General features: G+C 37.0%; 1 protein-coding gene across 2 annotated transcripts in view; it reads left to right on the top strand.

The window, feature by feature from the left end:
• Window positions 1-6,338: 6,338 nt before the first annotated feature.
• The window catches only part of LOC140146171 (uncharacterized), a 37,407-nt gene continuing 15,757 nt past the window's right edge, over window positions 6,339-27,988 (top strand). The window contains exons 1-3 of one of the 2 annotated variants that reach the window (XM_072167936.1): window positions 6,339-6,471; window positions 24,445-24,528; window positions 24,951-25,095. In XM_072167936.1, the coding sequence (XP_072024037.1) occupies window positions 6,433-6,471; window positions 24,445-24,528; window positions 24,951-25,095 (268 nt within the window). In that variant the 5' untranslated portion in view covers window positions 6,339-6,432. Of the gene's footprint in view, window positions 6,472-16,046; window positions 16,973-24,444; window positions 24,529-24,950; window positions 25,096-27,988 lie in introns of those variants that run through there. The other variant, XM_072167937.1, reaches the window with a different exon arrangement.

Here is a 27,988-nt window from a genome sequence, read left to right as displayed (position 1 = left end):
GTCTTTAAAGGTTTCCTTGGCCATAAGTATTGTAAATAAATAAGCCGATACATGTAAAAAATCAGCACAATTCAGAGATACACCTTTTTGCTATGAAATTAATTTTCTCGGTCAAATATAAAGCAATATTTTTTTTTTCTTCAGTAATGTCAGTTAAAAACTTGGTGCTTGGATATACATTTTTTTAAATCCTGGTGTTAAAATTAAGCATCAAATTGTGTCTTTTAGTGTGATATTTTTGATTTTTATAGGCCTTGAATTCGCCTGCGAGCTTTTTACGGAATTCATGTTTTAGCGTCTCAAACTAACATAGTTTGCTAAAGAAAGATATTTCCCACCTCTGTAAAGCACATCGTGTGGGTCTATATGTTATAGTTTTGTCAGAATTTCCGTTTTTGTTTTACCCTATTTCCATTGATGCTCCGAAAATGTCAAACTAAGTAAAAGTAGGCAATGGTGAGTACTTTTATCTCGAGAGCAACCAGCAGAAATAGTCGATATTTCCTTTGTTGTTATCCAGGTCAATTTTTCATTGAAAGCAAATTGCCCGACCAGCGATTAAATCCCCAATTGGGTGTTCTGGTTAAACATGATCAGTAGGAGCGCTATAGGTCTGGGAATTTCTTTGCTATATTGAAGTTCTGGCAACACTATAGCCATGCCGGTATTCCTATTAAACCCAGGGATATCGATCCACAATGCTAGTACTAGCCTTTAGATTTCACGTGTTGATTTAGAAATTTTTTCAGCCGACAGTGAAAGATGGTGAAATCAAAACGGAAATTCTGACAAAACTATGATATATAGCTCACGGTGATGTGCTTTAGAAAGTTGGGGAAAATCCTTCATTAGCGAACTATATTACTTTGAAAAGCTAAAAGGTTGATCCAAGAAAAAGCTCGCGGGCCGAGCTGAAGCCTATAAAAATCGAATATCTTACACTAAATGACTGAATTTCAGGCCTAAGTTTAACACCAGGATTTAAAAAAATCAGTATCAAGCATTATAGTTTTTCCAGCCATTTACTGAAAAAATGAAAATTATTGCTTTTCATTTGGCTGAGAAAAAAATTTTTACACTGAAAAGGTGTAACTCAAAATTTTGCTCATTTCAACACCAATTTCGATCGTTTGTATTGCCTCATTAAATGACTGAGTGAGCCTTGCAGAACAAAAAGAATCGGTTGTGCAGGTAGCTGACTGCTTGTGTGAAAAAACGAAGTAATTAGCACTTGCCTTTCTGTTTTTATGACACATTTTACAGCGATACCCAATTTTAATGCTTGTCCACGAGATATCTAAACATTGAATGTCAGCGCACTATAGGCCTACTATTATACTATTAGGAACAACTGCCATTTTCTTAACCTCATTGGGCACTGAAGTAAAATGGAGCACCCAAAGTTTTATTGTCCCTGGTCTTGTATAAGTAGAGGAAACATTGCTTTTATTTGTTGTTATTTTCCTATTTACCCTTACATTAAAAATGTTCATTCTCTATAAAAGAAACATAAAAATATATGGGCGGGTTTTTCAAATGTCGAAAGGAATGTGTGCAAATTGAAGTGGTGTGAAAAATTGGAGTTGGAGTTAGGTGAGGTATGAAGGACTTAAGCAATATTAAAAAGTTAGTTTGAACCGGAAAAGGGAATTGAAAGAACACAAAAAACAACCTTGTTTTAAGTTAAGCCAGTTTAAGATCTGGTGTCCTTATTTCGCAATGTGTGCTCTCATTCAAATTATGGTGCCTCGTGGACAAAGAGTTAAAATGGGTATCGCCGTAAAATGACTCATAAAAGTTCAAGGGTTCTCTTGCTTTTTATTACAAGTGGTGTATACTGAGTGTGGCATTTTCAATAATGGGAAAGTTCAACATGAATGGAATATTGATTCGTTGACCCTTTTTACTCACCCTGTATATACGTTTAATACCAAAATGATTTGATGTGTTCATCATTAAGTGTCTAGTTTAGCGTTGAAAGTGTTCAATTTAGTATTTACATCTATACGTTTACCTTGTAAGCACATAGAAGAGTTTAAACCGGCTGATATCACATGCATTTGAAAAACAATCAATTTTTAAATAATTATCATATGGTTAAGCAGTGCTTTTTTCACTGATCTGGGCTCCTCTCTACTAATATATCGCAAACAGGCCCATAACCAGGATTTATTTGGGGGGGGGGGAGCTGGACTGATTTTGAAAAAGTGTACCTTTTTTCAAAATGTGCACCTTTTTGGACTAGGACGGATTTTGAAAAAGTGGACTTTTTCCCAAAATTTGGACCTTTTTTGACCAAGAAGGCTTAAAAGATTTTCGCTCGCTACGCTCGCAAACGGGAATTTTTAGGTTAAAAACGGGGATTTTTGGGGAAGTTTTGGGATGGGGGCGCCGCCCCCACCCCACCCCGCCCCCTGCGTTACGGGCCTGATTGCAAATAAATAAATTATATGGTCTTTAAAGGTTTCCTTGGCCATAAGTATTGTAAATTTTGATTAGAAAAACTCCCGATATTGAGTTAGAGGGATTGATCAAGCTACCCCCGATACGAGGTCTGCTTGCCGTATTCGCTACTTGCACGGTTCCGCCATTATGCACTGTGTGCGGGAGAGCCTCGAACTGGCAGCATACATGAATGGGAATTGAACTAGTCATAACGTTCTGTGTAAGGTTACATAATTCTTCCTTTCATGTATGCTGCCAGTTCGAGCCTCTCCCCGCACATATTGCATAATGGCGGAACCGTGCAAGTAGCGAATAGGCTGCACACTTGCTTTTTTTTTTTATTGGTGTCCCCGGTGGCATATCAGCGGTGAGCGGCGATGAAAATGTTCATGATGGTCATAATTTTTGGTCTGTTTTATTGTGTTTTTTTTTTTTGAAGCGCGCAAAACCTTTCCATTTTACACTATTTTAGCACAAACAAAGGTGATATGTTGTGGTAATTTGCAACATTACACTATTTTGCCCCAAATTAAGGTGTTTACCGGTTTAAAAAAGAAGATGCACAGGGCAATTCTGGACAATTTCTGTCCGGTATATGGAGCTACCCCCACGCCTGTTGCGGATTTTCTCGTCCAGTGGCTTTGCACCACGGTGACCAAAAAATTGGAAGGAGAGGGCGTTACCAGAGGCGTTGTTCTTGATTTCCCCTGCCAATTGAATCACTGATCGCCACAAACTATACAATATAGGATTTCCCGACTAGATCAGACTTACTTTGTGGAGGAACTTCTTTAATTTCTTAGTAATTTTTCGGGCTGAAACTAGTATAGAACTATTTTAAGCACGGATTTTTTATTCTCACTGCACGGATTTCTATTCTCACTGCACGAACGTGCCAGGAGGCACGTTAAAATAGCCCCTGGTAAGTAAGATATGTATATTATAGAGGCCAGGACTACAACTACTGTACTGAAAATTCAGCAACTCAAGGCAAGTAGTTATTGATTTATTGATCAAATATTGGTTTTCCCTCATTTTTGACTGTAACTCCACAACTGTTGTCTGTGCTGAAATAAAATTTCAAGTGCAGTAGTTGTAGTCCTTGCCATAATATACATATGTTACTTGTCACCAATGCGCTATTATTTTTGAGAAAAATGCAAAAATAGGCACAAAATTGGGCAGGGGTGTACTCTCTAAATGTAAAAAAGTGAAAAACTCACTCCCCAAAAGAGTGATTCACTTATAAAACCACTCAAAAATGATGTGTTTTTTAAACTTTAAAACCACTAAAAAAGAATGAAAACCACTCTAAAAGAGTGAATTTCAACTCGTTCAAGGAGGTAAATGAAGGACAACACATTTTTTAGAGTTGTCCTTCATTTAACTCCTTGAAAGAGTTAAAATTCACTCTTTATGAGTGGTTTTCACTCTTTTTTGAGTGGTTTTAAAGTTAAAAAACGCATTTCACTCCTTTTTGAGTGGTCTTATACGTGAATCACTCTTTTCGGGAGTGAGATTTTCACTCTTTTACATTTAGAGAGTAGTACCCCCTTAATAGATTTATTTGTAGGCCTACAAGGACAGATTTGTAGTAGGATTGAAGTAAAAAACGATTAGATTTTTATGATTGACAAATCCAGTTTCTACTCTACTTCTTCTAGACTTTAACCATCTTGGCAGTTCATGCTTTACGAGGGAAAAAGTGGTCAATCGGGATACGGGCTACCGGGGTACCGTACTACACGCTACCCTGATAGGCCTACGATCCACTTAAAAGAACCAAACATCATGGAAGGTTTTGTGATCAGCCTAATTAGGGCCCTACCCTACCCTCCCAGACAGAACAACAAAATAACTAAGCCCTTGTCTTTTTTTCAGACATAAATTATTGTAGGCCTATACGCTAAAACAGCCCTAAGTTTATTTGTATTTGCACCAATTTTGCGATCATTTATAAGAAATTAAAAAAAGCAACTCTTCCTTTTTTGTTTGTTTTTAAAGACCCGGACTAGAGCCGAGGACGAGAGACATGTTTTTTGGTGTTTTTTTTAATAAATATTAGACCTAGTGGGCTATAGCAGGCAGCGTATAGGTGCATAATATAATAATATTATTTAGACTAATACTAATACTAAATACGACACCTTCGAAATATCTTTTAAGCTATTATGCTAAAACAGTTAGCAGCCTGGACAACCGATTCTTTAGAAATGCTTAGTCGCGCTGAAAGTCGATCGATACATGTTAAAATCAGCACAACTTGGTGCTTGGATATACATTTTTTACAAATCCTGGTGTTAAAATTAAGCATCAAATTGTGTCTTTTAGTGTGATATTTTTGATTTTATAGGCCTTCAGTTCGCCCGCGAGCTTTTTACGGAATTCATTTTTTAGCGTCTCAAACTAATATAGTTTGCTAAAGAAAGATATTTCCCACCTCTGTAAAGCACATCGTGTGGGTCTATTATTATAGTTTTGTTAGAATTTCCGTTTTTATTTTACCCTTTTTCCCATCATACTCGGAAAATGTCTAACTCAGTACTTTTATCTCGAGAGCAACCAGCAGAAATAGTCGATATTTCCTTTGTTGTTTATCCAGGTCAATTTTCCATTGAAAGCAAATTGCCCGACCAGCGATTTGGTAGCCCAAATCCCCAATTGAGTGTTCTGGTTAAACATGATCAGTAGGAGCGCTATAGGCCTGAGAATTTCTTTGCTATATTGAAGTTCTAGCAACACTGTAGCCATGCCGGTATTCCTATTAAACCCAGGGATATCGATCCACAATGCTAGTATTAGCCTTAGATTTCACTCGTTGATTTTGAAAAATGGTCAGCCGGTAGTTAAAATGGTGAAATGAAAACGCAAATTCTGACAAAACTATGATATATCGCTCACGGTGATGTGCGTTAGAAAGTTGGGAAAAATCCTTCATTAGCGAACTATCTTACTTTGAAAAGCTAAAAGGTTGATCCATAAAAAGGCTCGCGGACAGAGTTTAAGCCTATCAAAATCGAAAATCTTACACTAAATGACTAAATTTCACGCCTAAGTTTAACACTAGAATTTGAAAAAAAATACAGTATCAAGCACTACAATTTTTCCTGACATTTACTGAAAAAAATGAAAATGATTGCTTTTCATTTGGCCGAGAAAATTAATTTTACATCGAAAAGGTGTAACTAAAAATTTAGCTCATTTCAACACCAAATTCGATCGTTTGTATTGCCTCATTAAATGACTGAGTGAGCCTTGCCAAACATAAGAATCGGTTGTCCAGGCTGCTAACTGAAAATTCCCAATTAATAATCCGCAAATCTAAGCTAATCTATTGGCAAAACAAACGTAAACAGTCCGCGGTCAATGAATGGCAAAATATATGCAATCAATGCTGCGAACCGTGTGTCAGCGGAAGGATAATAAATAAAATGTGAGTCAGCGCGGTAAACGGTGTATGCGCACTATACGCAAAATTTGTCGCTCATGTGTCAGCGCGTAATGCCGTCGCGATAGCCGCGTGCGACCACGCTTCGCAATTGTATTTTGATTTACGTCTTCGGAATTTGCCCAAAGTTAGAATAAGTGCAACTTTCAAGGGGTTATAAAAAAATTTGCCCAAGGTAGATTTTAGCCGATTTTTGTTATACAATACTACAATATACTCTGCATCCATTGATACAAAAATCGTCGATTGAGGAATTAATTCTACCTAAACTGCCTTCACTCCCTGACTAAAAGGCTATAATCCCCGACATTGCCCTTGTCACATCGCCCTGCCTTGGCATAGCCTATTTGCGCATGACGTCACTTCATTAATATTAATAACCTACGTGGTGCCGAAAGTACAAAAACCCTTTAATTAAATTTGCCGGGATAAATGACATGACATGATATGATTGAATAGAATTTAATAGATTATGATCCGACGACAACGACAGAATTGTAGCAAAAACAGGCGTTCCAGAGTTTTCCAAGCTGTGAATAATGTCTGCTGGAAGAAATCGAGAATCACTGATCTTAAGAGTAAGTCCAAACCCGGGGTCCAACTCCAAACCAGCATAAAACGCAAAACCATGAATATGATTCCATGAAAACGTTATAACCCAGGAGCACCAGGTGATGTTAGAGTTTAAAAATATGATTTTTTGCTATTTTTAGTTGATAGTATTTTTTGGATACCTTATTACCTCTAGAATGTCCCCTGAAAGGGAGACCATTAAAAAATACACACAGCTCATGTTACAGGGGGGTCAAATTAGGGTTTGTACAGTAAAGTATAGGGAAATCAAAGCTGTTTTTGATTTTGACTGCATTTATTTATTATGCAGTTTACTATGACAAATTTGGTTTTAAAAGAAAGATATTCATGTAAATTAATTTTTTCAAAAATAAAAACTTAAAATTTGTGTATGGTTTTCATGTAATTAATCACATAAAATTGATTAGTCGAACACTGCCCTCGTAGGCGAATTGCTGCCAATGAGCTATACGCAGCCTGTCATCATGACATGATGCATATAGCTATTATCACACGGTGGTGGGCAAATTTGCCAAATTATATGGCACTGCTTAAATTGCATGATTTGAATGTTCTAGTTGGAGTAGATCCACTTAAAAGAAGTTAAACTCAAAGTTATAAGATTCAAGCTGCCGTTGATAGACACGTCAAGCATGATAACATGATTATTACAACCTGACGGTGTGGTGTTTGTGACTGCTTGTATCAACTGTCATGACTAAGCTTAGGCTTGTTCCAGTGCCAGTGGTTCTGTCTTCTGAGACTGAAGGTATATGAATTCTTGGTAAGTTGCATTTTATCTATGAAGTTTTGACTTTCACTTTAGAAAGCATATCATGGTACATGAATGTAAATTCCACTTTACTATGAGCATATACCTGTACGGTACCGTACATGATATTTTAATGGTAATATAAATAATTTATGTGATATTGATATTTATTGTCATGATTGTTATTATCATGTATCAAATGACTGGTTTGATCAGTTGAGTTACTGGTACCATTCATGCATTAATACGTAATCAATTTTGCTTCAAGACAAGTTAGTTGCACAGGCAAATATTCAAGCTGACCAGTGTTAAATATTAAATTCGGGATTAAATTATTCTTTATCACTTAGGCCCTATCAGTCAATGTGTTTACGTTAGCCGGTTCGACTCAGCAGGATCCATAAGTTTGGACGTAATGCTAAGTGTAAAAGGCCTGTATAAAAATCTGCAAAAAAAAAGTGCAATATTGTCACAGAGATCTGCAGGAATATCTAGGTCTATGTCCCAAGTCTATTCTAGACTCTCTATTGTCTTTTTTTTCCCAATTGATGTATTTTATTGGGAATTTCGACTTGTATACATGACATGTGAAATGTGGTCATTTATGGGCATTTCCACGGTAACACGTGTTACACTTTAGCGCATCCACGCCATTACTTTCCATCCTCTGGTTGTAATATAGTAAAATTTAATAATACAACAATGGTGCGAAAGCCAGAACCAACCAAAACAAAATCATAGCAACCGCATTGACCCTCTTTATTTCTGGCGGCAAAAAAGTTTATTGCTGAACAATAAACTCAATAAACGTTATTTAAACTTAAACACAATTTTGAAAATTTCAGACGATATCACCAAGATTATCAAAAGCCGCTGCAAGGTCAAGGGAGTGAAAATATCACCAAGTTTATCAAAAGCCGCTGCAAAGTCAAGGGAGTCGCCATGCAGAAATATAGATTTGCAAGATACTTTTTTTTTGCCAGTTCACATGAATTTCTAACAAGTTTTCTATTCCCTGTTTCTAACTTTATACTTTAATACAGAGATGTGATTTTCAGAAATTTTCCTGATTTCATGAAATTTTATTAAAAATTTATTGTTTTCAGGAAATTTTGCCCTGCACAATAGAAATTAGAATGAGACAGCTCATTTTTTCAGGAAATTTCAAAGCATATCAGGAAATTTTGACCATGTACTGTATCACATCTCTGTATTTATTTTATTTTACAATTTTACAATAATTAATCCAAGTCATGATAAAAAATGATATGTTGATAAAAGGGCTATTTCATTATAAATGACAACATTGAGTCCCAAAAGGGGTCAAAATTCAAACTCATTTATTTCATGCAAATTCATTATCATTTCAAAGTTCAGATGGTGTGTCAATAATTCTCAAAATATTAGAGCGTCAAACCCTCAGGAACCATTAAAAAATTAAATTGAATTTTTGCTGTGTAAAACATAGCTGCCGTCTGTAGGGTACATTTTTTTAAACAATTTAATACACAACTTTGAAAGAGTATATGTAACCAACATTGGGTTCATACTTATTCATATTTAGTCTGTAATAATTGTTGTATGTTCCTTTACACTTCAGTGTCTTAAATATGCCAGTTTCAATATAAAACAATTAGTAAATTGATACTAATCCAGATAAATGGTGCAAAATTACTACATATTTTAAGGATAAACTTTATCTTCACATGAAAAATTCATGAAATAGTCATTTTGTCCTGCCCAATAGCTACACTGATGCATAAGTGAGTATTCTGCGTCAATCTGTTGTACTAGTCATGGAAAACCTAAAATAAAAGACCCCTCCTGTGTCATTTGTTCTGGATATGACACATTTTTTAACACATAATAAAGCATACTTTAACTTTAGAAATAGCTGCATCAATATTATTGCATCAATATTATTGCATAAAAGATCCCCAGCATTTAAAATCCACTACAAACAGGGTTAATATTCTGGTTAAATTAGGAATATTGCAATTTTTAGCTAACCAAGTTCAATGCAGAATAATATCATATGTGTTCTCAACAACTGGACAATAATTTGAACACTAAAGTGGTTTGTAAGCAATAAGCATAATTTGCAATAAAATGCAAAAATTTCTTGTGGGTTTGGCTCTTTGAAATTTTTATTTTTTAGTTTGTTTACCAATTCATGGAAATGACATAATTGTGCTGGAGAGGACATTTGTTAAATTGCAAACAGAATCGTGGATACAGGCTTGCAAAAATGCAACAAATACCAAATCATGTGCCACCTTGGTAGAAGGAAGACCACTCTTCCTCTACAAATTTCACATTCTATGATATAATCCTTCTTATTTCAACAATTAGTAATTAACTTCAGTTCTGGAGAGGACAAATTTTTAACGCGGAACTGTGGTATCAAGAACAAGTGGTCTACTGTATGTAAAATAAATGAATTCCTCAATCAGTGCCCTGTCCCATCAATTGGTAATATAACACAGATTATACAGGTAGGGTAAGGGTTTATATTTCCTCTTTAATGTTAACAAAAATGGAGGCATGAATTGGAGAGGACACTCATTTTTTTATTTAACGCAAAATGCCAATTTTGCCAGAATCTACGGAATTTTAACATTTTTGCACCAATTTTCACCATTCAACTTGCATGATGTTCCACACATATCATATTTTCATTGCAACAAGCACATTGCCATAGAATGTACCTAATTTTTCAAAGAATTAATTCAGAATACATGGGCAAAATGAAATGGGACTCCAAAATTGGGTTAAAATGTACCTTTTGGCAATTTTTTATACAAAAATAGACAGAATTCTGTAAAAATGCTCATGTAGCTTGTAGTTTGTGGCATACTTAGAATTAAGTTAATAACACTGCATTATCACCCTAATTATATCAACCAGATATGATAAAAGCCATTTTTGTGAACGTGTCATTTATAATGAAATAGCCCAAAAATGATATTCATAAATTATGACCACATTTGCATGAATTGCCAATATCAGTTGCGTTTGTCTGCAACTCAACCCAATTCATCACAAGCTTCCCAGAGGAGAATTTTCTATTGCAGGCTGACATTTATATTACCTTTATGTCCCTGATATGCACAAAAATGCATCAATTGGATATTTTGCGCTAAAAGTTGTGACCTGATTAAAAGTTTGTTTTATAAATCATTGTAGAAGACGGGTGTTTTTGTGGTATTCAGCTCTCTCTCTCTGTACTTCCTATCATTTTGTAGTTCTACACACTAAAAAGTATATAGATTGATGGATATCGTGCACTAGAGTTTATCACCAGATGTCTGCCGATGCTCCTATTTCACAACAACTTTATGCGTAGTAATATCTGTACGCAGCACGCCTTGCAGTAGCATAGCAAAACACTGGCATCAGCAGACATCCAGGGATAAAGTCTGAACATATCAAAAGTTGATTTTTGGACAAATTCATTGTTTATGTTGTAGCAATCATTTTGAAGTTGAAGTACTTTTGCTCCTATAGGGCCTAAACCACTTTAGTTTCCTCAGTGGGAATTCACAGGGGTGATTTTCCCACAGAAACATTTAAAAGTACTTTTGCTCCTATAGGGCCTAAACCACTTCAGTTTCCTCAGTGGGAATTCACACTAATATTATTATATTATTTGATTTGTAAATTATAAGATGTTTGTAGCAAAGACAAACCTATAATATTTCAGGTCATTTCATCATTTCAGTTGGCAATGGTAGGCTAATGTCTTGCATGATACAGTTGTGCACACATTGTTTTTCACTTGTCCATTTCACTGCCAAGATTAAATGAAATGGAGTATAACATGAGTAAAACTAGATTGTTTGTGTCTTTTCAGATCAATGAAATGGCTCTACAAATGAATGCATTGATGAACAGATTATATCGACTACTACTAGCAAGTGTCATTTTGGAAATAATAATTAAGTAATTCAAGATTAAGAACTTGCAGAATGTATGTTACATTAAGGAAAGGGATAATAGATAAGGTGACAGGTGACATCATGCGCACACATCATGGCAATTTCCACTGTTCTTTGCCCAGCATTATGCGTATGCATCATACTTTGATCAAGGTCCATTTCATATCTAGTACAAAAATGTAGGCATACAAGAAAGCCATTTTAAACATCAATATTATTCCAATTGCCCTGGTTGATATACACTGATGTCACCTCATCTATACATTTATGACCATTAATTGTTATTGGGCTGTTAAAATGTAGTAAAGCTAGTCTTAGAGATACTGTCCAATAGTTCTTACAAAACAATGGGACAGCATTGATTTAGTATATTTAGTAAGACCACACTAAGGCATTTAATTTTTCCAACTTGTCAAAGCGATATATGTAGTATACCATTTGATATGTTAAATACAAAATTATACATTGCTAAGGAGCAACTTAAAATGTGTGTTGAACAGCACTTTCACTTTTCAGTAAAGTTATTATGGTTCAACATAATTAAGCCATACTTTAAATAAGATTCTTAAACACTTGAGAACGTTCCTGCAATCTTATTGGTTCTTACCTGTGTGATATGACACGATATCACACGGGTCAGCGCAGTGTGCATTGACGCGATCACGCGTGCATACTCGCTATTTGAACCAATCGGAGGCGCATAACAACAACGGGACTGATCGATTTTAAGCCCTAGGTAATTCCTTGCAAAATGTAGGATTTAATTTCATTAATATTTGTAATAGGGGGCCTACTTGTAATGATATTTTTATTTGAATTGAAGTGTTTAAGAATGAGAATAAAAGTATTGTTTTTAGTTATTCGTGCATCTATCGTCTCATATAACACGGCACATCATTATTTTTGGCGTAAAACAACTCGGCCGCCTCGTTGTTTTACTTAAAATAATGATGTCGCCTGTATATGAGACGATAGATGCACTCAGGGCTAAAAACAATACCCTTATTCTCTAATTCACACCTGTGGCTGAGATCAATCCTGTGGTAAGCAGACTCAAAGCAGATACAAAATAATTAATAAAAAACATGTTGACAATGCATATCGTGTAAGATTGCCAAGTAGAATGATAATGCAAGATTTTTCAATATATGTCAATCAAGTCGCAAAGACTCTCAATGTAATACACAGTGGCTGCCTGTGCTTGTGGCTCAAAGTGAAGCAGGTGCATATGGTGGGATCATTTTAGACTGAAAATAAGGGTAATGTGCAAGTCTGGGGTGCCCTGCAGTTTCACTCACCCTGAGCCTATAGGAGTTACGCCATTGTAATACGCTCATGTACAAATAACGCATCCATTGACACATATTTTATGCTATATATGGTGTTTTTGAAAATAAATGAAAAACGATTTGTTTAAACAAGATATAATTGTGATATTTGAATTTCTTGTGTGATTTCCTTTCATTTGATACCCATATTGACATACTTTCGATGAAATCGGTCCGATTTGACCCCCCCTGGGGGTCCGTGTGAATATTTTGGGGGGTCTCCCGGTCGGTGCTTAAAATACTTGCCATGGACCATCCAAATTGATGGTGCAACTAAAAATAGCATTAAGAATTCAAAAAAAGTACTCTGTGCTCCCTGGTTATTAAGCTTATCATAAGTTAACCATGCTGCATGCTCATGATGCTAGCCTTAGCATGTACATGGTATATTAAAAAATATTACATGTACATGTAGTAATGTATTTGAATTTGTATAATAATATTAAAAGGGCATTTCGTGATCCACAGCCTCACCCCCCTCTTTACTCATAAAAAGTTGAGATTTTTATACCACTGCCAGTGCTGGGCACTGGCACTGCTGACTACATGATCATGATGATGTTTATGTACCAAAAAGTTAATTCTTGCAGATTTTTTGTTTAGCAAATATGGCCAAAAAAAAAAAAAAGGTTTGTCTCTGGACCTTTTGGCTAAAAAGCTATGTGCTATGCTTTTTTTTTTTTTTTTTTTGAAAAACAGGCTATGTCCTATGCGATGTTTTTTTTTTTTTTTTTTTGTAACAAGAACGGCGCCCCAAATACCCATGGCATACGCAAACGTAGTTCTTACTCCCGGTTTAACTATTCTAACCATCACCTCCTAAAACCCCTAACCTAAACCCTAACCCTGACCTATACTAAAAAATATGCTAAATAATTCAAGTTCCCGTTCAAGTTCTGAAAAATTTCGATCACACGACGTGACAATGTAAATGTTGTGAGTAGTGCCAATGAATTGGTGCAAAATTCAGCACCACAAATGTTGATGTGCGCCGCTATTTTGTCCTACATTTAAACATTACCGTAAGTAAGGAGTACAAAAAGTTGACATTTATGTGTTGAGGTTATATATTTACTCGGCATGGTATGAAAATTAGTTAAATGAGGATCTTTTCTGTGGTATACCGATATGAAATCGCTTATCGAGCAGCAAAATATCTGCACATGGGGAATTCCCAGATCTACAAGTAGAGTCGATTGTCCCGCTATTTCGTTCGCAGAGCCGTTACTTGCATACTGTTTCAAGAGATCGGTATTCAGAGCGAACATGTCATACAGTTCTTGGAGTATTTATTTTTGACATTTTGTCAGAAATGATCGCCAATTGATTGTGCCGAAAATGTAATTTTTCTTGAAAACTACGATGTTTTATCATTCAAAAAAAAAAAAAAAAAAAAAGCACTAGCGCGTAGCGCGTAAATCTCATTTTAAAAGCTATGCGCGCGGGTCCTGAGACAAACCTTTTTTTTTTGGCCTATATCGTCAAATTTGAATTTTCGGTCTGGTATTGCCCCGCTCCCCTTTCGGCTTGCTTGCGAAAATTGAGGTCATGCAAAACCCAGCTTATTACAACGCTTCATGACCTTGTCTCCAGTGGCGTAGCATCTGGGGGGGCATCGATCCGAAATTAAAAAAATCCCATAGGAAAAAACAGCTTGTGCCCCCCCTCATCAGACCTGGTGCTGTGCCCCAGCAATCATGGTCAGTGCCCTCTCCCCAATGTGATGACCCACGCTACGCCACTGCTTGTCTCCTACAACAATTACCACTTGACTTTAAAGGCCTTTGATGTTGTGCCTCATAATCATCTCCTGTTGAAGCTGAACTACTGTGGTGTCCGATGTCTGTGGTAATGCACTCGAATGGAAAAGAGCTTTCCTGACTCATCGCCGACAGAGGGTGGTTGTAAACGGCCAGAAGTGTGAGTGGGATACAGTTCTGAGTGGTGTACCGCAGGGTACAGTTTCCAGGCCACACAACTTCATTGCCTTCATCAATGACATCGTTGACGGTTTATCATCCATTGCAAAAATGTTTGCAGACAACCTCATTGTATACAGGGTCAGGGGTATACGTGGTACGTGGAGCAGAGGATGAAACTAAATTTCAAGAAGACCTGGGAACCCAAGCTACAAAATGCTTGGCACAACATAGTAGAAGAAGTCACCTCTACACAATATTTGGGTATTCACATTCAAAACAACTTGAAGCGGGATGTCCAGACCCACTACGCAGCAGGAAAAGCTACAAGAGTTCTTAACTTCCTGATGAGAAATTTTCATAACTGTGCCAAAAAGATCAAAGAACAGCTTTACAACTCAATGGTGAAACCCCACCTTCAGTACCGGTATGCTTCGTTCGGCTGCTTGGAATCCAGGCACTGAAGAACAAAGATCTGCTGGAGAAAGTACAAAGACGAGCAGCAAGATTCGTGATGGGGGATTTTCATCGAACATCAAGTGTTACAGAGATGTTACAGCAGCTCAGTTGGGAAACAATTGAAGAAGGAAGAATCAAGACCAGAACAATGGGACAAAGTATTTCAAGCCAAAACCAATTAGGAGCAGAAAGGGGGCATGAAAATCAGTTTGTTTTGCACGAGACCCCATACACAGACATCATGAAGCAGTCCTTTTTTGCAGAGGCAATAGAAATCTGGAATGGTTTCTCTGTGGTGCCTATGCTTGATGACGACAATATAAGTTTCTTGACGACCCTGAAACCCCAACTTTTAATTATTGACTAGACTGACCCAGCCAAGCCTTGAAGTCAACCTCCAGCGATACTCCCGTGTGGATGATCTCAGGAGGAGGATTCAACAAGGTAACGAGGCACACCGACATCGCCCGGTTAATAATTACACTATACAGCAAGAGACACTGAAATGAATACACGGATCGATACACGTAAATGTGCTATGCACGATTGATATTCAGACGATAAATCTTTGGATACCGGGTTTGAAAATGATGAATATCTCCCGTAAATTATTTCGTATAAAGAAACCAGATGTGGTTCCTTGCACTTGAATATATATTTTTAACAGATATGATAGTCGTTAGTTTGCGCTTTGAGATACTAGCTTGCGTCTTGAGTCCAAAACTGACAATAATTTTGATTTATGGTCGTGCGCTATGAATTGGGGGCTAAATTTGTTACATACTAAAAAATAGAACAATTTGCATGTTTTTGTACTTAAACTGATCTAATTCATAAACTGTTCAACAAAACCCTATAAAATTATATATCACTATAAAGCTTAAAGTACCAGGAATACACACATACAAACAAATGTTCAATATACAGGGTGCCACAAATGTCATATAGGGTGGAAAAGTTAAATTTTAGTTCAAAAAGTATACTATTTTGTTCCTCTCTTATTTACTATCATAAACATCTGTTCTGCTAAAACCTTTTTAGATGTGCTAATAACATTGTAGGATTTCAAAAAAAAAGCAAACTTGTAAGATGAGTTATGTTGCCTTACTGAGATACAGGGTGTTCAAAAGTTGTACATAATATTTATGATTTTTATTACATTTTCAATCAAAACTTTTTTCCTCCATGCCTCACACCAAATTTAAAACTAGTGGCATATTTGAATTCCTCATCAAATTTCCATCCAAAAAATGTTAAATTTTACAGCAGTGGGGTAACTCCTTCAAGAAATATGACCTGCAGAACATTTCGGACCATAAATGAATACTTAACACAGTGACGTATAGGAAAAGCCTAGAACCCATGACACATAATGCAGCACACTTGCAACAAATCAACTTAGCTTGGAGTAAAACTGGTCACATTTCAAACTAGACATAAATACCAAAACAATGGTACATAATCCATCTCAATACCTTGCTGGGTTATGAAGTTACAGTAAAAATATATTTGTGAGGCGCTAAAAATCAACATTCCCTATACTTTAACACATGCCTCAACCGTAGGATCCTCCACCCCTGACTTCACATCGTTTGAATTGCAATATCTCAAGAAGTAAATAAAGTGTGAAGTTCTTTCTTTCCACAATTTGAGCTAGATAAATAAGCAACATGAGATCAAAACTAGTTCAGTACCCCTCTCCATTCTTGAGATCTGGGACAAAATGTCCTGAATAAAAAAAATAAAAATGAATAAAAAATGTAACGCCTCCACCCTTTTCCTATACCCCAATTCATGACGCATGGCCTTATATGTGCCGAATTATATAGCGCAGTGTATAGGCCAATCGTGAAGGTAGTCTAAAACCATATGACCTATGGTGTACCATGCTCGACTAACACACAGCAAGGACAGTAACCGGGCTAATCGGGGCTATTGTCAGTAGCCTTAGTCAGATGTCCTTTGGCCCATGATGCGACACAAAACTATTAAACGTACAGGTCGATATAAAATGGCTATGTGTGGCGGCGGATTCAACCTACCAAGGCGATTTCTGCCATGAAGATATCGGGGCGATGACACTGTGCGAGGTATTTTTGCCAATTTTTTTACTATTTTCTGGATAATTCACATGCTTCAAATCACATCCCTGGTTGGAATATTACATAGTCAAGAATAGGATCTGTCATCCCTTGTTTGATTTGCAACATTTTCTGATTTTCAATGTCAAAAATAGAACTTTTAACTTGTAGATTGATGATGACTGTATCAGTTTAACGTCAACACACATTTTGATGTCAATTTAAGTGGTCTGGGTATGCAGTTAACTCATCTTTAAAACTAGAGCGGTTCTCGGGCTTCGCGGTTCTCTGCTTTGGTGGTTTGTTTTGGTACTGAATGGTACATGTGTTTGGGTGATCATTGATGGTGTTTGTGATTGATTGGTTTAGGTTGGGTGATGTATGTTTTGTTTCTGTTCAGAACCTTGTGGGGATTTGGCGAGTCGATGGGTGGGGGGCATCAGGTAAATGTTTGTAAGAAGGGAAAGTGAGAGGTTAGAGAGTTAAAATGAGGTAGACGGTAGAGGTTTGTAAAGGTTGAAGGGAAAACATAGGAGCATGGACACTTGGCCTGGTGAAATAGTTGTTGAATAGAAGTTGAATGTATAATGTTTGTTGATGAATGAGACCGATTTGACCGAATTAATTACACGTCTGTCTGCAGTGGATACTTTGAAGGGAAGTGACGGCCCGGGTTGCCAAAAGATTTCAGCCCGAATTGCGGGTCAAATAATCGAAAAGTCGCCCAATTTTCTCTTTACCATTGGTTTCTATGGGACATGAAATGATCGGAAGTCGCGGGAGCCAATGTTGAAAAGTCGCCCAATTTTTTCTTAACCATTGGTTTCTATGGGACAGGAAATTGTCAAAAGTCGCGGGAAAATCTTCAAAAGTCGCCCAATTGGGCTACCAAATCGCGGGTTTGGCAATCCTCACTCACTGACGGGCGCATGTGACGCTTTCTTTGGCGTGGTGTAAACAAAAACATGGAATATAGCATAGGCGTGCGCAACATCATTTAAATTAATTATTATTTACCGATACAACATTGTAGGCGTTTCAATGTACAAAAACTTGTGTCATAGCGTTACGTAATCGCTATCATCATCATCAATTCGCTCAACACGATGAGTCATTCATCAAGTCAAGTACCAATTTCCTTGATGTGTTTATTATACAGGTTTGGGCAAAATCGATTTTTCTTTTATAATATCCCGTGGACGGCAATGCACAAAACGTACTACGCCATAATATAAATAAGGCTAAATAAAAATAAAATGATGTTTCCGGTAACATGCTCTGAAAAAATTGGGACGGAAGGAAGGAAAAAAAATTATTTACACATACTGAAATTTCGACCCAATTTAACACTTCAAGGCTAGCCAATAGAAAAACAGTATGACTCGTGGTCTCAATCGCAAAAGCTCTTCACATACTACACAAGTGTGTCGTACTGTCCAATATCATTTACCTACTCTCTGTCATTCACTGTTCTTGTCTATATATAAAAGCTTTTTCTGTTTGTGCAATTATAGAAAACTGCTACATACAATTTGGAAATTTATGCAATACAAAACACTAAACAGATAAAATAATATTTTGAAATGACCATAATTAGGGGTAGAAAAAGTAAGGAGTCCAAACTCCAAATGGACCCTCTTATCTTAAATCCAAAAATAGGGTCCATAACCAAACTTTTGGGATCCAAAAATAGTCAAATATAATATTAACTTGTAAACAGTTAATGACTTGAACGTGAAATCAATAAGTGTAAATCAAACCAATTTTTTTTTTTTTTTGACTTGGGGATCAAATCTCGACAGAGGTTTCTTGCCAATACAACATTTTACTAATTTGACCTCAGATGACCCCTGGTGACCCCCAAATGACCTTACCAAAATATGGCTCTAAATGGTGACTGTATCCACCAAGTTTCATGCCCATATGACAGTTTTTACTAATAGGACCTCTGGTGACCCCAAAATGACCTTCAAAAAATTTGGCTCTAAATGTTGACTGTACTAACCATGTTTCATGCCCATATGACAGTTTTAACTAATTTGACCTCAGATGATCTCTGGTGACCCCAAATGACCTTCAAAAAATTTTGCTCTAAATGTAGATTGTATTAACCAAGTTTCATGCCCATATGACAGTTTTAACGAATTTGACCTCAGATGACCTCTGGTGACCCCAAATGATCTTCAAAAAATTTGGCTCAAATGTAAACTGTACTTACCAAGTTTCATGTCCATATGACAGTTTTAACTAATTTGACCTCGGATGACATATGGTGACCCTGAAATGACCTTAAAAATTTTGCTCTAAATGTTCACTGTATTAACCAAGTTTCATGCCCATATAACAGTTTTAACTAATTTGACCTCAAATAACCTCTGGTGACCCCGAAATGACCTTAAAAGAATTGGCTCTAAATGTTGACTGTACTAACCAAGTTTCATGTCCATATGACAGTTTTAACTAATTTGACCTCAGATGACCTCTGGTGACCTCAAAATTACCTTCAACAAATTTGGCTCTAAATGTTGACTGTATTAACCAAGTTTTATGCCCATATGACAGTTTAACCTAATTGACCTCAGATGACCTCTGTTGACCCCGAAATGACCTTCAAAAATGTGGCTCTAAATGTTGACTGTATTAACAAAGTTTCATGCCCATATGACAGTTTAACCTAATTTGACCTCAGATGACCTCTGTTGACCCCGAAATGACCTTCAAAAAAATTTGGCTCTAAATGTTGACTGTATTAACCAAGTTTCATGCCCATATGACAGTTTTAACTAATTTGACCTCAGATGACCTCTGGTGACCCCAAATGACCTTCAAAAAATTTGGCTCTAAATGTTGACTGTACTAACCAATTGTCATGCCCATATGTCAGTTTTAAATAATTTGACCTCAGATGACCTCTGGTGACCCCAAAATGACCTTCCAAAATTTTGGCTCTAAATATTGACTGTACCCACCAAGTATCATGCCAATGTGATGTGACAGTTTTACTAATTTGACCTTTGGTGACCCCGAAATTACCCTCCACAAATTTGGCTCTAAATATTGAATCTACCCTATCAAGTTTCATGCCCATATGATAGTTTTTACTAATTTGACCTCAGATGACCCCTGGATGACCTTGACCCATTAACCAATACAAACTTGTTCTGTCTCGGGTCATGATGAACCCACCCACCAAAAAGTTTGGGTCAAATAATAATTGCCCTTGTAAAACAAACTGGGACATCCCCATACCCCCCTTTTAACATGTGCTTAATATCTGTATCATCCAAGTATCCTCATCTTCAATGCAACGTTCACTATTTATCGCTATGGAATTATATTTACATGTTGAAAAAGGTAGGCCTAGGGTTGAGTTTCTTGACGGGATAATATGCAGGCCTGGGCGAGCGGCATGAGAAAATAAATGTTGGTTAATCCTGAAATCTGCCAGGTTAGTTATTTTAATTTTTATTATATCGGTGCTGACAAAATGCACAACTTCCTCAACGTTTATAAATTGAAATGAACAGTCTTTTATTCATACTTGATAGGGGTTTATCGGTGAGTGTCTAGGACAAGATTACACAATTTTTCGGCCTACATCATTTTTAGCATTTGCTCTTTTTAATACGAGCTTTATGGGAATTAGTTCGACAACAACACCGATTTAATGAGCGTTAGGCCTTTGTCTTATAGTGTTAGGCCTACTATTACCGTTTTTATCAAATTTTTTGCGGACACAGACAAAATACCCAGCAAACACAAAACGTTTTCGACATCATTCGCAAAAGGTTATAAAAGGTTGTCAGAAAACGTTTAAATGTCGGGTTATATAAAGGGTATATTAAGAGTATAAAACATTTTCATAACCTTAAAAACATTTTTGATAATCTACTGCTCAGCAAACAAAAATGTTTTACAGAAAACGTTTAAATGTCGGGTTATATAAAGGGTATAAAAACGTTTTAATAACATTCCAAAAACATTCTTGAAAACTTGATACAAAACATTCTAAACAGAATGTTATTTTGGGGTTGAAAAATATTTGCGAAAAAATGTTTGCCCAAAATATTTTCAATAACGTTTTAAAAAGAAACGTTTTCATGACCTTTATATAACCCGACATTTAAATGTTATTAAAAGGTTTTGAAAAAACATTTTAAGAACATTTCTGTGTTTGCTGGGTTCAAACATTTTAACATAATGTTATTTAAGTATTGACACAATATTTGGCAAAAATGTTTGTAAAAATAGTTTACAATAACATTTTTTGATAACATTGAAAAATATTGTTGTATTGTGTTTTCATACAAAACGTTTTAAAACGTTATCATGACCTTTATATAACCCGACATTTTAATGTTATTAAAACGTTTTTAGCTAAACCAAAAGCCAAAATATAACTTATTTAAAACGTTTTTAAAACGTTTTTGTGTTTGCTGGGTAGTTCAATAGTTTTTCAATAGTTGTAGGCCTACTTAATATTACGAGTCCTGCTGCACGCTGTTTTCATAAATAAAATAGTTGTGCATAGGCCTAGGCCTATATCGCGATAAATATTATCTATCAATTCAACTGTATTTCTTTAATCATTGAATGGCAGAAAGTCGGGGGAAAATAAAATAATGTGATTTCCAACAACTTCATATCAGAATTTCGACACGGATGACTCTTGAAAAATTGTATTTTTTCCAAAAGTGGCATAAATTATTTCATGTCAGAATTTCGACACGGACGACTCTTGAAAAATTTTATTTTTTCCAAAAGTGGCATAAATTATTTTTTTGCGGCACCAAAAAGAGGTCGGGCGGGTTACCGGAAACCGAATTTTATTTTTAGTAGGCCTAACAAGATGAGTCATACATCATAGTTTATTGGTATCACATTGATACAACCTGATTGGTCCCCATATTTTACTGCTAGAAAGCCGATTGGTCAAAAAGCCACTTGAACATTTGCCCACATTGATCAGCCACTTTGACCTTTTTATCACGACTTGATCACGCGCCACGATTAGTGACAAGTAGGTCTATTACTAGTAGGGATTTTACGATTTCAATATTACATTCGCATGGACGGTCATTTTTTTTTTGGGTCGCTAGGATTCTAGCGAGTAGATTTCTTGCAATATTTGGCTTATTTACCATCCAATTTATATCCTACAATGTACCTGTATATCATTAGCATATCAAGCGCGGCCCAACAAAAATAGTTTTTGAGGTTTCTGATCGTCACGCTGAAACACTTTTAAGGACACAATTTCCTCCGTTTTCCCAGCCATTTTGTTTACTCGTTGTTAACGACGTAACTGATTAGTCTCGACCCCAGAGTGCAACGTGGCTGTATCGCGAACATGACTTGAAGACAGAAACCGGCTGTAAAAGAGGTGGGTCATCTCGCGAGATCTTGTGACTTGCATTGTTTCATCTCGTAAGGTCGATGGCTCAAAAATTATCTTAGAAGTATCACAAATTCCAAGGTACTTGGATACATTAAACAGGATAATTATGATTTAGAAATCAGATATGTGAGTACCAATTTTATATAAATTGACTCAATTGAAAAAAAAATGTTGCTACGTTTGTATAGATCCCAATGACACACACAGTGGCATAAGCCAGTCTCTGTGTACAAACGGCGTACACGAGACTGGCAAGTCTATACCACATCGTTACGACTCTAAAAGCGACCGAGTCAATGGGGTGATATACTATCATGACTATTGGGCAACTTCCACTTGATTGGCCCTCAGCCAGTCTGAGATAGAAGTATAAATTCGTAACCAATGGCAACGGTAGGCAAAACCGGCTATGCACGACTATGTGCACGACTATATGGACCAACCTCTGGTTGGATCGCACGGAATACAGAGTTGCTAATGCAGATTAATAAGGTATAATATTGGGTGACTTTGTGAACGTCCAACTAAATTAGTACAATTCTGAATACTTCGTTATTCTTTTTGTAGATGTCGACTACCATTCAAATTTAATAGGTTTCATCATTAGCACACACTTGACATATCCTGAAAGTGTCACTGAAAAAAAATACTTCGTTTGTCTGCTTTTTTGTATACAAGAAACACATGAGACATCTGTTTGTGTGGACTTTGTGCAAGGAGCCCAAATCCCCACAACTAGTACAGGTGGAAAGAGCAGGGTCTGTTTACCCAGAAAATGTTTTTTAATTTTGAAAATCAGTGCACACATTCGAATGCAAGAACATTTTCAATAGAGATTTATGCAGTAAACAAATGTTGTTTACTTGTTGTTTACTTAGGCCAAAAAAAAATGTTTGGTTGCCCTCAGCAACCGACCCAAAAAATTAGAAATCTTGGGTTGGGTGTTTTGTTTTTTTTGTTTGTTTTTTTTCAGTCACTTTTTTAGAAGAAAACTTAAATTTGGACAGTATCAAGGACATTTTATACTTGTTATTCACTCATTTTATTTATTTTAATGCATATTTGATTAAAAACTGGCAGTATTTCCATTTAAATTCACTCCAAAATCGCACAATTTTTTACCATAAAATGATCAAGCATTTGTCAATGCTTGCCTTTTCAAAATGGAGGAAAAATGATAGAAGAGCCCATGAAAAAAAAAAAAAAAAAGATCGACCTACCAACCCTCCAAATTTTTGTCTTGGAAGGGCAACCAAACATTTTTTTTTTGGGCCTTAACTTATTGATAAAACAACATTATTTAGCAAGTACAAATAGGCCATTTCGTGAAATCGGAATGGAGTAAACTATTTAAAACCAGAAGGTGGTCTTAATTCTGCATAATCAACATTCTTAATTTTGCTATAAATACACATGACAATTAAACAGAAACAGGGAGTTTTAGTTTACCAGGGGACACTTTTCTCACAAAACAAGCCCCCTGGATATTGAACCAAACATATCTACGATTGGCACCAGGTGAATCGACCTTACTTTTTTTATTCACTAATAAGGCGCTGTGTAATAATCATGAGCCCCCGGATTTTTGGCATCCCAATTTGCAAACTTTAAATGGTCTAGATATATGTTGTGAGCACAGTGAGCAGGATAATTTGCATATTAACCCTAACCGTACCAAACATAAAAAACCTCAATTCAGAAAGCGTAGGCACATGCAGGTGTCCCATGTGGCAAGGTATGCCAGTGCACGGACGTGGCATCTGAAGGGTCGGGGTTCAAAACCGCACCTTTCCTTTCCTTTCTTTCCTTCCCCCTCGCCAAAAAGCAACTCTAACGTTAGGGTTAAAGCATTTCTGTAGCGTTTTCCTAAGCCTTTATATAGAGCATTTTATTTAAAAGGCGCCCCATGAATGTGTGCCAAAAATCGCTCCACCCCCTCTCGGCTCGCCAAAAATGGCTTCCCCCCCTTTTGGCTAGCCAAAATTTCTTGCCCCCCACCAAATTTTACCATCCCACAGGGCTCATAATTACATAGTTTAAAATAGAATCTCAAATTTGGTATATTCTTGTTATTTATGTACAGGTAAATGAGAAGTCAGCCATTCTACTAAAACTGTTAATACTTGATGATGGTGAGACAGATTGGTTCACAGAGAGGCATAAACAGGTAAGAAAACTGACATTTCTGAGACTGATGATTCTGTGATTGGATTAAAGACTATGTAGTTTGCATCTGTCGTCACTGTCAATCAAAATCCCCATGATCCTTGATCGTTACTAAATTTTTAATTTTTTTATTATTATTTTTTTATAATTTTTCCCCACAAATGATTAATTCATCATAAAAAGAGTAAAAAACCAACAAATATTCGGGGGAGGGGGTATACCCCTAGCCTGTTCTCCGATCCCTCATGTTTGCTAAAAACATTGTGCCCTGTGCAAGAACTCTAATTGGATAGTAAAATTAGCTGGCACTCAACTTGGGCTAGCTATAACCCTGTGCGCTATACAAAAATGCTTTAATATTATTATCATTATTGTTATTGTTACTATTACTATTTTTCCAATTTTGTTGTTATTTATTCACAGGAAATGTTATTATTGATTCTAGATGCAGTGCAGCAAAGACTGAAAACCGTATATGAACTACAAACACAGGCCTCAAAAAATAAGAAAGAAAACTCAGAACAAAAGAAGACGGATGGAGAAGGCATTCAGGAAGGCATTATCAGAGGTATGGTCGTGTTTTTTGAGGTGGGACCCAATTGTGTCACAATTTCTCAACAATCAACTCCTTTTTTGTATTTCTGATTATATTTCAAAATGTTTTCACCCAAACTATGTAAAGGTATACATTTTTAGAAACCATATATTGTCAGGATTGCAAATCTGTAAAGTTTGCATGGATATACAGGGTGTGCCAAAAAATAAACAGGGTGATTCCAATGAAAAATACCTACATGTAAAAAATAATATTTCTTTACCACTCCAATATATTTCTGTAGACATACTATATTAAATTGGAAAATGAATTTGATATTTGGAATGTACGTAATTAGCCCTTTCATTAAATTTATAGTTTTCCCTTTAAGCTCATTGTGTTATACAGGGTGTTAAAAAGTCATATTTAAATTACTTAATTACTTAAAGTAGACAGATAGAAAAGGCATTCTGGAAAGCATTATCAGAGGTAAGAAAGTGACGGGTGTGAGTGATCAGTGACTCCCCTGCGTGAATTGCTCTCCTACATGTAAACATTCTCAGACCAGAAGAAGACAGCTAGTGAAGGCATGATTCTGGAAGGCATTATCAGAGGTAAGAAAGTGGCATGTGTGAGTGATCAGTGACTCATCTGAGTGAATTGCTCTCCTAAACTTTCTCAGACCAAAAGAAGGCAGATAAAGAAGGCATTCTGGATGGCATTATCCGAGATAAGAAAGTGGCATGTGTGAGTGATCAGTGACTCCCCTGAGTGAATTGCTCTCCTAAACTTTCTCAGATCAGAAGAAGACAGCTAGTGATCATGAAAGCATTCTGGAAGGCATTATCAGAGGTAAGAAAGTAGCAGGTGTGAGTGATCAGTGACTCCCCTGAGTGAATTGCTCTCCTAAACTTTCTCAGACCAGAAGAAGACAGCTAGTGATCATGAAGGCATTCTGGAAGGCATTATCAGAGGTAAGAAAGTGACGGGTGTGAGTGATCAGTGACTCCCCTGAGTGAATTGCTCTCCTAAACTTTCTCAGACCAGAAGAAGACAGCTAGTGATCATGAAGGCATTCTGGAAGGCATTATCGGAGGTAAGAAAGTAGCAGGTGTGAGTGATCAGTGACTCCCCAGAGTGAATTGCTCTCCTAAACTTTCTCAGACCAAAAGAAGGCAGATAAAGAAGGCATTCTGGATGGCATTATCCGAGGTAAGAAAGTAGCAGGTGTGAGTTATCAGTGACTCGCCTGAGTGAATTGCTCTCCTAAACTTTCTCAGACCAGAAGAAGACAGATAAAGAAGGCATTCTGGAAGGCATTATCAGAGGTAAGAAAGTGACGGGTGTGAGTGATCAGTGACTCGCCTCAGTGAATTGCTCTCCTAAACTTTCTTAGACCAGAAGAATACAGATGGAGAGGGCATTCTGGAAGGCATTATCAGAGGTAAGAAAGTAGCAGGTGTGAGTGATCAGTGACTCGCCTGAGTGAATTGCTCTCCTAAACTTTCTCAGGCCAGAAGAAGACAGATAAAGAAGGCATTCTGGAAGGCATTATCAGAGGTAAGAAAGTGACAGTCGTGAGTGATCAGTGACTCGCTTGAGTGAATGCACTCCTAAACTTTCTTAGACCAGAAGAAGACAGATGGAGAGGGCATTCTGGAAGGCATTATCAGAGGTGAGAAAGTGACAGGCGTGAGTGATCAGTGACTCGCCTGAGTGAATTGCTCTCCTAAACTTTCTTAGACCAGAAGAAGACAGATGGAGAGGGCATTCTGGAAGGCATTATCAGAGGTAAGGAAGTAGCAGGTGTGAGTGATCAGTGACTTGCCTGAGTGAATTGCTCTCCTAAACTTTCTCAGGCCAGAAGAAGACAGATAAAGAAGGCATTCTGGAAGGCATTGTCAGAGGTAAGAAAATGGCAGGTGTGAGTGATCAGTGACTAGCCTTAGTGAATGCACTCCTAAACTTTCTTAGACCAGAAGAAGACAGATAAAGAAGGCATTCTGGAAGGCATTGTCAGAGGTAAGAAAGTGACGGGTGTGAGTGATCAGTGACTCGCCTGAGTGAATTGCTCTCCTAAACTTTCTTAGACCAGAAGAATACAGATGGAGAGGGCATTCTGGAAGGCATTATCAGAGGTAAGAAAGTAGCAGGTGTGAGTGATCAGTGACTCGCCTGAGTGAATTGCTCTCCTAAACTTTCTCAGGCCAGAAGAAGACAGATAAAGAAGGCATTCTGGAAGGCATTGTCAGAGGTAAGAAAATGGCAGGTGTGAGTGATCAGTGACTCGCTGGAAGGCATTGTCAGAGGTAAGAAAATGGCAGGTGTGAGTGATCAGTGACTCGCCTGAGTGAATGCACTCCTAAACTTTCTTAGACCAGAAGAAGACAGATAAAGAAGGCATTCTGGAAGGCATTATCAGAGGTAAGGAAGTAGCAGGTGTGAGTGATCAGTGACTTGCCTGAGTGAATTGCTCTCCTAAACTTTCTCAGGCCAGAAGAAGACAGATAAAGAAGGCATTCTGGAAGGCATTGTCAGAGGTAAGAAAATGGCAGGTGTGAGTGATCAGTGACTCGCCTGAGTGAATGCACTCCTAAACTTTCTTAGACCAGAAGAAGACAGATAAAGAAGGCATTCTGGAAGGCATTATCAGAGGTAAGAAAGTGACAGTCGTGAGTGATCAGTGACTCGCCTGAGTGAATTGCTCTCCTAAACTTTCTTAGACCAGAAGAAGACAGATGGAGAGGGCATTCTGGAAGGCATTATCAGAGGTAAGGAAGTAGCAGGTGTGAGTGATCAGTGACTTGCCTGAGTGAATTGCTCTCCTAAACTTTCTCAGGCCAGAAGAAGACAGATAAAGAAGGCATTCTGGAAGGCATTGTCAGAGGTAAGAAAATGGCAGGTGTGAGTGATCAGTGACTCGCCT

This window comes from Amphiura filiformis, chromosome 2 (genome assembly GCF_039555335.1).
Source record: "Amphiura filiformis chromosome 2, Afil_fr2py, whole genome shotgun sequence".
NCBI classification, from domain to species: domain Eukaryota; kingdom Metazoa; phylum Echinodermata; class Ophiuroidea; order Amphilepidida; family Amphiuridae; genus Amphiura; species Amphiura filiformis.
Note: the sequence above shows the minus strand (reverse complement) of the source record. Positions and strands in the feature narration are given on the sequence as shown.